This window comes from Otolemur garnettii, unplaced genomic scaffold (genome assembly GCF_000181295.1).
Source record: "Otolemur garnettii isolate 467f Iridium unplaced genomic scaffold, OtoGar3 scaffold00121, whole genome shotgun sequence".
NCBI lineage: Eukaryota > Metazoa > Chordata > Mammalia > Primates > Galagidae > Otolemur > Otolemur garnettii.
Window position 1 is genome coordinate 5,905,327 of NW_003852516.1, and position 13,688 is coordinate 5,919,014.

The window sequence follows — 13,688 nt, forward strand, 5'->3', positions numbered from 1 at the left end:
AGACTCGCTTGAGCCCAGGAGTTGGAGGTTGCTGTGAGCTGTAATGCCACGGCACTCTGCCCAGGGGACAGCTTGAGGCTCTGTCTCAAAAAAATAAAATAAAATAAAAAATAAAAATAAAAATAAAAAAGGCCAGGCACAATCACTCATACCTGTAATCCTAGCGCTTGGGAGGTCAAACTGGGTGGATTGCCTGAGCTCACACATTTGAGACCACCCTGAGCCAGAGCAAGACTTCATCTCTAAATATAGCCAGATGTTGTGGCAGACACCTGTAGTCTCTGCTACTTAGGAGGCTGAGGCAACAGAATTACTTCAGCCCAAGAGTTGGAGGTTGCTGTGAGCTATGACACCAGGTGTACCAAGGGGACAAGGTGAGACTGTCTCCAAAAAAAATAGCAGAGTACGTGATACATTTAGTAGGCAACCAAGTATGATAAATATTACTAAGAATGTTTTAAGAACAAAGTACCCACAATATGGTCCGATCACCATAACCCCACAGCAGTGATTTTCATGAGAGGATCTTAGGTATACAGGGAAATTTTTTTAAGATTTATTAATTTATTTTCAAATAATTTAATTCAAGAAGTTCAAAGCACAGTAAGTACATTCTTTTTGTTTACTCTTTTTAAGCAACATAATTTAAGCATGCCACAGAAGGTCAACTATAGGTTCAAGTGTGCCATGAGATAAAAAAGGTAAAAAAACCCTGCCCTGCAGCGTTTTTCCTAGAGAGCCTTAAGGTCTATGAACAAAAGGCTCATATCCACACCCCACTTGTTACATCAGCCAAGGGACACAAGAACTTCCTTGAACTCCAGACTCATAAATCAAAATCCACTTGCAGATCTCAAAGTTAAGATAACCAAACTCCCTCAAAGCTGATTCTCCTATTATTTTTCCAGAGCTTAGGAAATGAGTCAGTCCATGCTTCTAGTTACTCAAGTCAAAAGACTTAGAAGCATCCTGGCCTCTCTCCTTCTCTCACCCCTACATCTAATCCACCAGGATTATCACGTCAGTTCCACGGTGAAAACAGGTGAGAAGAGAATCCAGCCACATTCACTAACTCCACTGCTCCTCCCCTGGTCCAAGCAGTCACCACTATCAGAACTTAATGTACCAGCTAACAGCCTAACTTAATGTACCCCTAACAGCCTCCATGCTCCCCTCCCACTCCCTTCAATCTTGTTTTCCACAGAGCAGCCTAAATGAGCCTTAAAATATAAATCCTATCAGGTCATTTACATCCATCCCTTCTGTTTTTTGATCAATGTCACTTTTAACAGTGACTTCTTTCCTGACCTATGTCTATGTTTTAAGTCCCCACTTCTGCCTGTAGTCACTGTCCTCCTGACCCTGTTTTCTTACTGTCCATGCCACTTTTCACCAGAGGACATGCTGTTTATGTTGTCTAGTTCTCTTAACAGATGCAAATTCCTCAGGGGGAAGCAATATTCATTGCTATATTCTCAACACCCATAAGAATGACAAATATAACCAGGCGTGGTGGCTCACACCTATAATCCTAGTACCCTGGGAGGCCAAGGCAGGGCAGATTGCTTGAGCTCAGGAGTTCAAGACCAGCCTAAGCAAGAGCAAAACCCCATCTCTATATATAGCCAGGTGTTGTAGTCTTAGCTACTCAGGAGGCTGAGGCAAGAGGATCACTTGAGCCCAAGAGTTTGAGGCTGCTGTGAGCTATGATGCCATGCACTCTACCTGAGTGACAGAGTGAGATTCTGTCTCCAAAAAAAAAAAAAGAGTGACAAATACAAGACTACTACTGCTCTATGTTAGCTAAAGACAAAGTGCACCCAAAATCCAATGAAAAGATAAATTAGGGAGTGATTATTGCTTTTACTAAAAGACTTGATAAAAGATATCCCAATAAAGTACCTTCATAAAATAATTCCTCAAAGTATACTTAAGACTGAGGTAGAGTTCATATAAATCAATTGGGTTTACTCTGCAAAACATCTTGGTGCCTTTTGTTCCAGAACAATAGTTTCATATTGTAGACAAACTAAGGGCCACCAGGAAGTGGTTCACCATTAATTTACATCTGGGTCTTTCCTTTTTTTTTTTTTTTTAGTTCTCCAGACTCCTCAGCTATAAACTTCCTTTTTGTTTTGTTTTTTATTTAAGAATTGAGGGTCCACCCTCTCCCTCTTTCCCTCTGTCTGCTCTCCCCTTCCCCCACCCCAAGATATTCTAAAAAAAAAAAAAAAAAAAAAGAATTGAGGGTCCAACTAATTAATGTTCAGTCCACGTTTAAAACTCTAATTTTAATCAAGTCTCCCATTTATATGCAACTTTCTGAAAATAAATAAGAAAAAATATACAGACATTTAAATACAACTTGGTTTTTTATTTACTGGCAATAAAACAACGTATCAAATGGGCATTCAAAGTGATGTGCTTGCAAACAACGCCTTCTCTCATTTCAGCATGGAGCAATAAAACAAAATATTATAGAAATAAACTTGTTGCTTAAATTTTAAAAGATAAGCACTTCCTATCATCAATGCAATGTTGGCCTATAGATATGCCTTCTATATCTTAACAGTTTCACTTCCCAAACCAAAAATGATATCGTTTTTAGTGCTTGAAAAATAATTTTTTACATAATCCCAATTTTACAGTATGCATCATTTATTAAATGGGAAAGCCAAAATCCCTATGTATGTGTGTAAGTACAATACATATGTATTGATTGCACGGAATACTATTGATTTCATAAAAATTCTTTACACAAATTTTAACATACAGATACATAATGGAACAGCTTCCCTAGAAATACTTATGCATCATCACCCAAAAAACAAATAAGACCAAAAAAAAATTTTTTGAGACAGTCTCACTATGTCATCCTTGGTAGAATGCGTGGCGTCACAGCTCACAGCAGCCTCTAACTATTGGGCTTAGGTGATTCTCTTGCCTCAGCTTCCCAAGTAGCTGGGACTACTGGCGCCCGCCACAACGCAAGGCTATTTTGTTGTTGTTGCTGCAATTTTCACTGCTGTTTAGCATGCCCGGGCCGGATTCGAACCCGCCTGCCTCCGTATGCCGCCGCCCTAACCACTGAGCCCAAAATTATTTTTCTAATTCTTGTACACGGTGAAAACCAATAGCAAAAGCTGGTGAAACGCAATGTACTTCACTGGAATACCCACAATAAGAAGCGAAGTTCTGCTCACAAAAACAGAACCACCAATGATCCTGCTAACCAACCTAGCTTTGCAGCCCTGTCCGGTGTGACTCAGAAACTGCTGGTGGCATGGCAACTTCCAGCCATAGCAACAGGCAGCCATGACAACAGTCCGCGACAGTGACATCAGACAGCCATGACAACAAAGCAAGATGCACAGGTGAGTGCTGAGCTTCGCAGCCAGACTCAGAGATGAGGCCTGAAGACCGAGAAAGAAGGTGAGCAAATTCTGGGAGTCGCTTGAATGCTCAGAACCCAGAGTAGTCCCGCCCCGCCCACTCCGACCCAGCCTCGTAGGATGCCAGGGAAGAGCAAAGGAGCCAAGCCGAGTACGGATGATACCAAAGAGGACAGAAATGGGGAATTAGTGCAAAAAGACCCCAGGAGAGCAGACGGAAACAGTCGCCTGCTTCGGCCGAAGGAGGCAAAAAAAGCGAGTGAGGTACCCGAGGACCCCGACAGCACTCACCAGGGTCGTTCCTGCCCAAGGCAGGGCCCGCAATCAGCAGAAGCAAAAGCAGGCCGAGGAAGGGACAGCGCTGGGATCCTCCCAGCCCGCCGGCCACGGCCATGGCGCTGGGTGAAGATGGCGCACGGCTGCCAGACGCCGACGGGCCGCAGGCGGGCTGCGGAAGCGCGCTGCGCAACGACGCTAGGAGCTCTGGTGGCAGCCAAGGAACCGTCTGACTGCAGCGCCGCAGCCGCAGCAGGTCCGTGCGCCAACCTGACGTCACTGACGCTACGCTGCGCCGGGCGCTGTGAGTGGCTGCTGCCGGCCCCGCCTCTGCAGCACGCGTATCTAGGGGCAAGGCCAGGGGCGGGGTGGGCAATGTAGGCGGATCCAATGGCCAGACGGCACAGAGCCTGTGGGCGGGGCCGAGGGCGGGCGAAGGTTTGTTGCGTCTGGACTGTGATTCAGGAAGGTGCTCTGCGTAGGTGCTGTCATTTGAGCGCTTGAAATCATCCTTAGCGAACTCTTAAGAAACGTTGTCAAGTCATATACATTCAAAACCTCAACAACTTTCCCAAGGGAAATTATTGTGCTTTATTCAACTTTATGTGTTCAGCCCCTAGCATACCGTCTGGCACGTAATCGGTATTCTGTTACTGTTTGCTAAATACAGAGAAGATTCAGGTGAAAAGTAGCATGGGAATATATTATCTGGTCTCAGCTAAGAATATATACATAGTTCCTTGGACGTGGAGGCCGTAAGAATGTACAAAATGTCAGGAGGAGAAATTCTTGCCTGAATAAAGAATCAGCCAGAGAAAACAGCTCTCTAAGCTTGGTCGTCTGACAGGACTGGGTTTCTTTCATTAACTCATTCTACAAATATATGTCGAATATCTAATATGCACCCAGCAATGTTTTAGGCATGGAAGATACAGACAAGGTCCCTACGCTTCTGGAGCTTGTATTGAAGTAGAATAAGACAATATAAAAATAAAACAAGAAAAATAATAGGTAGTGGTAAGAGCATCAATGAAAATTAACAGAGTCATAAAATACAAACGGAAATGTAACGTTAGGGAGGGCCTTGCTGAGGAAGTGATTCTGAAGCTTGGAACCTGACTGATGAGAACCAGCCATACTAAATCAGGGGAGTAGCCTTCACAGGTTGGGGGACAGTGAATCCAAAAGCTGTGTTTTGAAGAGCAGTCTTTCAGCCGGATCCTTGAGATAAAGGCTCAGGTCCCACAAGGTTTCTCCCAGTTCAGACATCAATTACAAATCCCAGCTTGTGACCTATGCTTCTGACCAACCAGCAGTAAACCAGGGTCCCGTGACCCACCCACCCCCGTGTGATTAATAATTTGCTAGGGTGGTTCATAGAACTTAGGGAAAAATTGATTTACGTTTACAAGTTTATTGCAAAGGTAGAGATGAACAGCCAGATAACAAGATGGATAGGGAAAAGATAGGGGTGAGAACCATGAAGATGAAGCTTTCTGCCCTCTCTGGGTGTACACTCTCTCAGAACCTCCATGCATTCAGCAGCCTGGAAGTTCATGACATCTTTTTGTCCAAGAGTTTTGATCAAGCTTAACTTCTAACCATTCTCTCCCAACTTTCCTGGAGGTTGCTGGGTGGGCTGAAAGTTCTAACCCTCTAATCCTCTAATCACTTGTCTTTCTGGTTACTGCCCACCATTCTAAGGCTATCTAGGACTGGCCTAATTCATCTCATTAGCATAAATTCAGATGTTATCAAAAGAGCTTCATTATGAGCAGTCCCTGTGGCTCAAAGGAGTAGGGCACCGGCCCCATGTGCTGGAGGTGGTGGGTTCAAATCCAGCCCTGGCCAAAACTGCAAAAAAAAGAAAGAAAGAAAACTTCATTATGACAAAAGACACTCCTACAAATCAGAACATTCCAAGGACTTTAGGAACTTTGCGACTTTAGCTAGGAAAAAAGAACAAATCTTTTTTTTATTTTTACAACAGAGGCAGTGTGTTAAAAACCTCTGAGAGGCCAACCATGGTGGCTCACACCTGTAATCCCAGCACTTTGGGAGGCCTAGATGAGTGGATTGCTTGAGCTCAGGAGGTAGAGACCAGCCTGAGCAAGACCAAGACCCTGTCTCTAAAAATAGCCTAGCATTGTGGAAGGCGCCTGTAGTCCCAGCTACTTGGGAGGCTGAGGCAAGAGAATTACTTGTGCCCAAGAGTTGGAGGTTGCTGTGAGTTATGATGCCCTGGCACTCTACTGAGGGTGACAAGGTGAGACTCTGTCTCAAAAAAAAACCTCTGAAATATACCAATAGTAATGAGTGAACAAGATTTGGATCCTAATTCAAACTATGAAATATATAAAATAAATGACATTTATGACAACTGGATTAGACTAGATATATGATGATAATGAAGAATTATTTTTTAGGTTAAGAAAGTTAACCTAAACCTAAAGGTTAGGTTCTGATTACTGTACAGTCAGCCCTCCATATCAGTGGGTTCTACATCCATGAATTCACCCAACTGAAGATCAAAAATACTTATCATTGTTCCCTAAATAATACAGCATAATAACTATTAACATAGTATTTGCATCATATTTGGTATCATAAGTAACCTTGAGATGATTTCAAGTATAGAGGAAGATATGTATATGTTACATGCAAATACTACACTATTTTATATCTGTGCATCTGTGAGCTTGAATATCTGTGGATTTTGGTATCCATGGGGGGTCCTAGAACCAATCCCTCATGAATACCAAGGGGTAACTATACTATAGCTATGGTTTTTAAAAACATGGTGAAATATTTATCCTTTTAGAAACATACTAGAATATTGAAATTGAAATTATGTCTGGAATTTGCTTTCATCTTTTATTATCCCAGGAAGGATGTAAGGTTCTTTATTTAAAGCAGACTTCAAACCAAATCCCAAATAAAGGCAAGCACTTCCACCAAAAAGAGGAAGGCCTGGACTAAGAGACGACTCATCAGGGCAAAAAAGGCAAACCAAGGAATGAGAGCTCAAAGGGCTCAAGTGAGTACTGCACAACAGTTCCAAAACTTGCTGATTCCTTCCCAAAGTCATCCTGTTCCAGATATCACTTCTTTTTTTTTTTTTTTTTTTTTTTTGAGACAGAGCCTCAAGCTGTCCCCCTGGGCAGAGTGCCGTGGCATTACAGCTCACAGCAACCTCCAACTCCTGGGCTCAAGCGAGTCTCCTGCCTCTGCCTCCCAAGTAGCTGGGACCACAGGCGCCCACCACAACGCCCGGCTATTTTTTGGTTGCAGCCGTCATTGTTGTTTGGCGGGTCCGGACTGGGGATTCGAACCCACCACCGTAGGTGTACGTGGCTGGCGCCTTAGCCAGTTGAGCTATAGGCGCCGAGCCCAGATATCACTTCTGACACTACTTATGTCAACCTAAAAACAAACAGAGAGGCTTCCTAAAGAAAATTATATTTATCCAGGAATAAGGCATTGCAATGGGAATACGTGTGCCATAGTAAGCTTTGTGTGTATTCAGGGAGGTAGAGAAAGACAAAAGTTTTTATGTTTTATTTTGTTTTGTTTTGCAGTTTTTGTTTTGGCTCAGGCTAAGTTTGAACCCGCCATCTCCACTATATGGGGCCAGCGCCCCACTCCTTTGAGCCACAGGCACTGCCCAGAAAGACAAAAGTTTTTAAAGGGAAAATGAGGCAGATTACTTGTTTTAAAATAATTATTCTTGATTACAAAGATCACTAACAAGGGTGACTATAGTCCAAGTTTGGACAAGTAGTAGGTGGGCAGATATATTCACAGCAAAATATTTTGTATAAGGTTGCTGACCTTCGAGCAAGGTTGCAGTTTTTCTTTTCTTTTCTTTATTTTTTGAGACAGAATCTCACCATGTTACCCTGGGTAGACTGCTGTGGCATCACAGTTCAGACATCAAACTCTTGGGCTTAAGTGGTTCTCTTGCCTCAGCCTCCCAAATAGCTGGGACTACAGGCACATACCACAAAGCCTGGCTATTTTTTGGTTGTTGTTGTCATTGTTGTTTGGCAGGTCTGGGCTGGGTTCAAACCCACCAGTCCTGGTGTATGTGGCCCACACCCTAGTCGCTGAGCTACAGGTGCCAAGCCAATGTTGCAGTTTTTGAAGAGTCTGCTATTATAGTTTTTTAAAAGCTGAATAGCAGGCCCTGAGATATGGGCAGAAGAGCTTATATCCCTTATCGCAGAGGAAGATCTTGTGTGGTGGTGATGGGAGGAAAATTACTCCCTCCCACCGATTCCTCAGAAGAGATTAACACCAGTGGTGTTTACTCCACAGGGAACTAGCAAAGTTTAACACCTCCCTAGAAATCGGTGTGTGTGATCTCAAGAAGGAGGCTCTCCTAATACCAATCTCAGATTTCAGATTTCTTAAGGCTACTCAAATCCTTAAATAATCACAACAGGAGCTGATATGCTCACTCAGAGAAACTGCTGGTGTCTTTGTTCCCCCCTTATCTATTCTCTTGGCAAATAGACTCCAATAAAAACAGAGCGGAGCAAACACTTGGTGCCATTGCCAGAATCCCACAAAATGGGCAATGGACCTCTGAGTTCCCACCTTTAATTTGATTCTGTGTCTCATGTCTCTTTCCTTGACATTGTTTCTAACTCTGTATTTCTTCAGCTGGTTGCAGCCAGTTCCACAGGTCTTAGTGGACCCTGCCCCCATGGTGGGACCCCAACACAAACAATTAGGTTACAACATTTGCACTTGTAAGGCAGAGTCCCTGTGTTGTTGTGTCCTGCACCCAGATATACTCTCACTGTGTGCCCACTGAAAGCACACCCATCTCCCACTCTCCTCCCCTCTACCTCCATCTTGAATTGAGTTTTTCTCTTGTGTGGATACGGGTCTGCTGGTTTCATGTTAGTATTGAGTACATTGGATACTTGCTTTTCCATTCTTGTGATACTTTCCTAAGAATGTGTTTCAACCCCATCCAATGATTTTTAAGCTTTAAAATCTTTGCACAGGAATCATTTGAGGCGCTCGTTAAACTTTCAGATAACTAGGTCCTGCCTACAAAAGTTCTAATTCAGAAAGTCTGGAGTGGGAAGCAGGAATTTGGGAAGTGCTTTAAAGAACTCTGTTGTGGTGGAGATGGTCTTTGAAATACATTTGGAAACACTGTTTTTAAGGTCTCAAGTGACTATTCATTCCCTAGATAGCATTTGTAAACCAAAAATACTTCTCAGAGTGATGAGTGTTTTCCAGCTAGAAACACTGTGAATCTCTTGGGAAACTTAAAAGAGCACAGTCTCTTAGGATTCCGTTATCCTGGAAGACAAAGAATATTGAGTCCTCTAACCCAGAGGACAGAGGGTCCTTTTTTTTTAAAGACAGAGTCTCAAGCTGTCACCCTGGGTAGAGTGCTGTGACATCATAGCTCACAGCAACCTCCTACTTAGGCTCAAGCCATCCTCTTGCCTCAGTTTTTCTATTTTTAGTAGAGGGGTCTCACTTTTTGCTCAGGCTGGTCTCAAACTGGTGAGCTCAAGCAATCCACCCACCCGGCCTAACCCACTGATGTGCTGTGAGAAGATCTTGGCTGTGCTGAGGAAATTTATAAAGAGCATTAATTAAATTATTTTTTTAAAGACGTTCAAAGCACAGTAAGTATATTCTTTTTCTTACTTTTTTTTCTTTGAGACAGAGTCTCACTATGTCCCCCTCAGTAGAGTGTGTGGCATCACAGCTCACAGCAATCTCAAACTCTTGGGCTTAAGCAATTCTCTTGCCTCAGCTTCCCAAGTAACTGGGACTACAGGTGCCCACCACAATGCCTAGCTATTTTTTTGTTGCACTTGTCGTTGATTTTAGCTGGCCCTGGCTAGGTTCAAACCCGCCAGCCTCGGTGTATGTGGCCGACGCCCTACCCACTGAGCTATGGGCACTGCCCTCTTACTTTTTTTTGATCAACATAATTTAAGTGTGCCATGGAAGTGTAACTATGGGTTCAAGTATGCCATGGGATAAAAAATGTTGAAAAACACTGCTCTAACCTGATGAACAAAGCCAGTAGCCTATTAACGTCATCGAGGATACATGTAACACAATAACTTTTATTTAAAAGATGAAATTAGGGGATTACCACTTGATTTGATCCTTAGTTCACATGAAAGCCACCCTATAAATGAGGCTTCCTGGAATGTGATCTTTCCTCAGGAGGTAAGCTGTGAGTGTGAAACTCCTTGTCTGCACCATTTCCTACCACCAATACCACCACCATCGATCAGCTATCTCTACCACATCCCCTAAACACATCCCTGTCTTCAAAGATGGAATACTATGGAACAAAACAAGAAAAGGGGGTGTTGTGACATCAGGGATGGAATTTACTTCTCCAGCAGTTCTACATGTTCTGTTCAAGATGGTTGGGGAGGAGGATGCATATGCCTGCTTTAGGAGTTGGGTGTTTTGTTTGTTTTTTTTTGAGACAGAGTCTCACTTTGTCACCCTTGGTTATAGGCGAAAGGCCTATATGCCTCTGGCCAAAAAAGCCATTTGAGAGAGAGCAGTGAAAAAGACTTTGTGCAGGCATACTTGTGAGAAATGGAGGCAGAATCCCATGTGGCCAGGTTGGTTGTGAGCCTAACATGACCAAGGCTTTGGCTGGAATAGACTGTGTTAAGGATTAAGGTTGACTTTATAAGGCCAATAAAAAAGCCCTTTGGAAAACTGGCCAGATACCCATCAATAACCTTTCCTGATCTGTGGTAAGTGACAAAGGTCTCTTGCTGACAGATCTGGGAATGGAAATGTGCTAGGGGACCAAAAGAGAAGAGGAATTTATCCAATGCATACAGGTATCTAATGGCACAGATGAAACCTGGGCTCGTGAAAGGCTTTTGAGAAGTCCAGCCTGAGAATACCTTATAAAACGCTCCAGCAAAACCCCCTGACTTAAGGCCTACATGGGAGCAGAGGTTTGCACACAAACCTCTTTATGCCTTGTTTAAAGATCCGAAGTAACAGCCTCCAAATGGCAGGGCCAGCAAGGGCAGGTATTCAATCTACCTTGTTCCTCCATAGCCTCAGGCATCATCAGTTAAGAACAAAGAAGTAATGGCTAACAACATGTTCTCCATTAAGTTATGTTAAATTGGGTTATGTTGATAGGGTTATGTCAAAATGTGTATGTTGAGTGGATTATTGGAAGCTAATCACAAGGTAGTCACATGATGTTTAAATCGATCAATGAGGTCATTGCTGTATTGTGCGCATGTACAAAATTCCCTATATAAACCAACCACCAATAAAGAAGCTCGCCATTTTGCCTGAGCAAGCAGATGGTCACCTTTATTTAAAACACAATTTCAATAAGCGCGCTCAGCGACATCGCTTTTCCGTGAGACCCTTATGGCAACACTTGGTAGAGTCGTGTGGCATCATAGCTCACAGCAACCTCAAACTCTTGGGCTCAAGCAATTCTCTTGCCTCAGCATCCCAAGGAGCTGAGACAACAGGCACCACAACAATGCCTGGCTAGTTTTTGAGATGGGGTATCACTCTTGCTCAGGCTGGTCTCAAACCTATGAGCTCAGGGCAATCCACCCATCTCAGCCTCCCAGAGTGCTGGGATTACAGGCGTGAGCCACCGCGCCCAGCCTCTGCTTTAGGAGTTTTGAAAAAGAAGGCAGTAGTTCACAGTTTTTCTCTAAACAGCACATATTTCCACCACATACGGTCAAGTGTACCTTGTGGCTTTGCTACCACATCCTTAAATGGAAACTCTATTATCACGGTACAGGAAAGAGATGGTATATCTTTTTGTACAAGAATATAAAAAAAATTCTACTCTCTAAGACACTCATAGATTTATATGAGGTGTTAAGCCTCAAGAAGTCACCTTTTTCTTACAAAATCGTAATTCAACCCTGGAAATAGTAGAAGAAATCCAAGGCCAAGTGGACAATGCTTTAAGCTTCCTAGTATCTCTCACTTTAATGTATGTCAGAAATCTCCTAAACATTCACTCAACAAAGTCTTTTATCTCATCCGTTTATCTATCAGTTCATCTTAAGTCTGGTGACTGGAAAAAAAGTAAAAACTCAAAGCTTGTGTTACTCATCTCCACCTACCTCTTTATAACACTTCAAAAGATTCTCGTTGCTTAGAGAAGAAAAAAAAAAAACAAACACCAAAACTCTTTATATAGGACTCTGCTGTCTAAGCAAGCTGCCCCACCCCAACCTGGTGCAATCCCATTGGCCACCTCTCCTCTCTGCACTGCCAACCTCCTTGCTCCATTTGCTGCCAAAGCTCATCACACACACACACACACACCCTTAATGTCTTTTCCCTTCAAATACTATTCTCTGTCATTTCTCCCTTGAGAAAATTCTCCCCGGCAGATCTAAAAGATTTTTACAGCACTACCTGCCCACATTTTTTTCTCTACCCCCAGCCTTGTAATAAAGGGGAAGTCTAGGAGGGTGACATACAGTTGGCTTTTTCATTTCCTACACAAAACCTACTGTAGAAAGGATAAAAAACTTCCTCTATTCTATTAGGTTCAGGGGCTGGGAACTGTAAATTCAGCTGACAAAAGACAGATTAAAAGGGGGAAAAGTGGGCAGCGCCTGTCAAAGGAGTAGGGCGCTGGCCCCATTATGCTGGAGGTGGTGGGTTCAAACCCAGCCCCGGCCAAGATCTACAAAAAAATATATATATATACATAAATAAAAGAGGGGAAAGCTCATTCTGCATGCATAAGGCGGCTTCACAGAAAAGTAGTCACATTTGGAAGCATGTATCTTAACAAAGAGTGATATACTGCAGGAACCTGACTAGACAAAGGAAAGGGATTTGGGCTTCTAGGGGCAGTGAATTATGAGAGGGTAAATAATATATGTGGGAAAACTAATGGACGATAAGGATCATTTTAGTAATGTTTATGCAGACACATTCTGTTTATAGTAAGGATTTCCTTTGGAAAACGCAAATACTGTATTTACAAATGAAAAAACTGTTATAATTTTTTTTTTTTTAACAAATGGAGATGTTACCCGTACAAAGTAAATTTAAGCGCTGCTTTATGACAGGACGAGAGCAGAGGTCCTCCTATGTCTGCTGTCTCTTAATTTCTTAATTGCCTTCAACTCAAAATAATCCTTATGCCAAAATGGCATACCTTTGAGTGTAATATCCTGATCTCACATCCTAGCAATTACCATTGTTGCAGCATTACACTTTTTTCTGTCTGGATCCCTCACTTGTCGGCAAGTTTCTTGAGAGCAGAAACGGCACCTGGTTTTCCTCACCTCAGTGCCTAGCCCAACATAGAGTAAATGTTCAATATCTGTACTGGTTAAATTAACGTATTGGATCTCTTCTTCCCCCCGCCCCCTACCCGTTACTACCAAGAACACAGCGAGTCTCAGACTCCCAAAGGATTAGATGCGTATTATTAATTCGATCCCTTACTGGGCCTTGCTGCTCCTATCTCCGGAGGTGGATCCCCATCAGAACACTAGTTTTGCGCACTAAACCGAAAAGCCAAGTGCAGACCACCCCGCTATTCTTACTTCTCCTTTATTAAAAGGCTGGGAGGTGGACAGGGAAAAGGTGCACTTAAAGAGCGTAAAATTATCCCCCAAGTACATCGCACGTGCCTTGACCGGACGACCGCCAGTGGCGCGCCCCTCTCAGAGACCGCGGGAGGCTGGGACCCAGCCGAGGGACGCGGGCAGCGGCGTGGACCTTCCGCCCGACACACACGGCAATCCAGGGCCCGGCGCCGGCACGTCCCCCGAAGCCGGGGGCGGGCGGCGAGCCTCGGCCTGGCGCTATCCGCCGAGACGCGAGGAAAGGAGTGGGCCAGACCGCCCGAGCCGGCGCGCCCCCCGCACCCCGCGCCCCCGCGCGCCGCCGGCGGAAGTGCTGCGTCGCGCACTTCCGGGTGTTGTCTGGCCGCCGCCGCGCGTCTCTGGTCTCCCGGCCGCCGCCTCGGGTCGTGGAGCCAGGAGCGACGTCACC

General features: G+C 43.9%; 2 protein-coding genes across 2 annotated transcripts in view; one reads left to right on the plus strand and one right to left on the minus strand.

Annotated features, from left to right (window-relative positions):
• SARAF (store-operated calcium entry associated regulatory factor) overlaps window positions 1-3,940 on the minus strand; it is a 17,556-nt gene extending 13,616 nt beyond the window's left edge. The window contains exon 1 of the mRNA XM_003797667.3: window positions 3,684-3,940. Coding sequence (XP_003797715.1) covers window positions 3,684-3,786 — 103 coding nt within the window. The 5' untranslated portion in view covers window positions 3,787-3,940. The remainder of the gene's footprint in view (window positions 1-3,683) is intronic.
• Window positions 3,801-13,688, plus strand: part of LEPROTL1 (leptin receptor overlapping transcript like 1) — a 23,024-nt gene continuing 13,136 nt past the window's right edge. Inside the window, exon 1 of the mRNA XM_012810019.2 lies at window positions 3,801-4,009. Within this exon, the coding sequence (XP_012665473.1) occupies window positions 3,801-4,009 (209 nt within the window). The remainder of the gene's footprint in view (window positions 4,010-13,688) is intronic.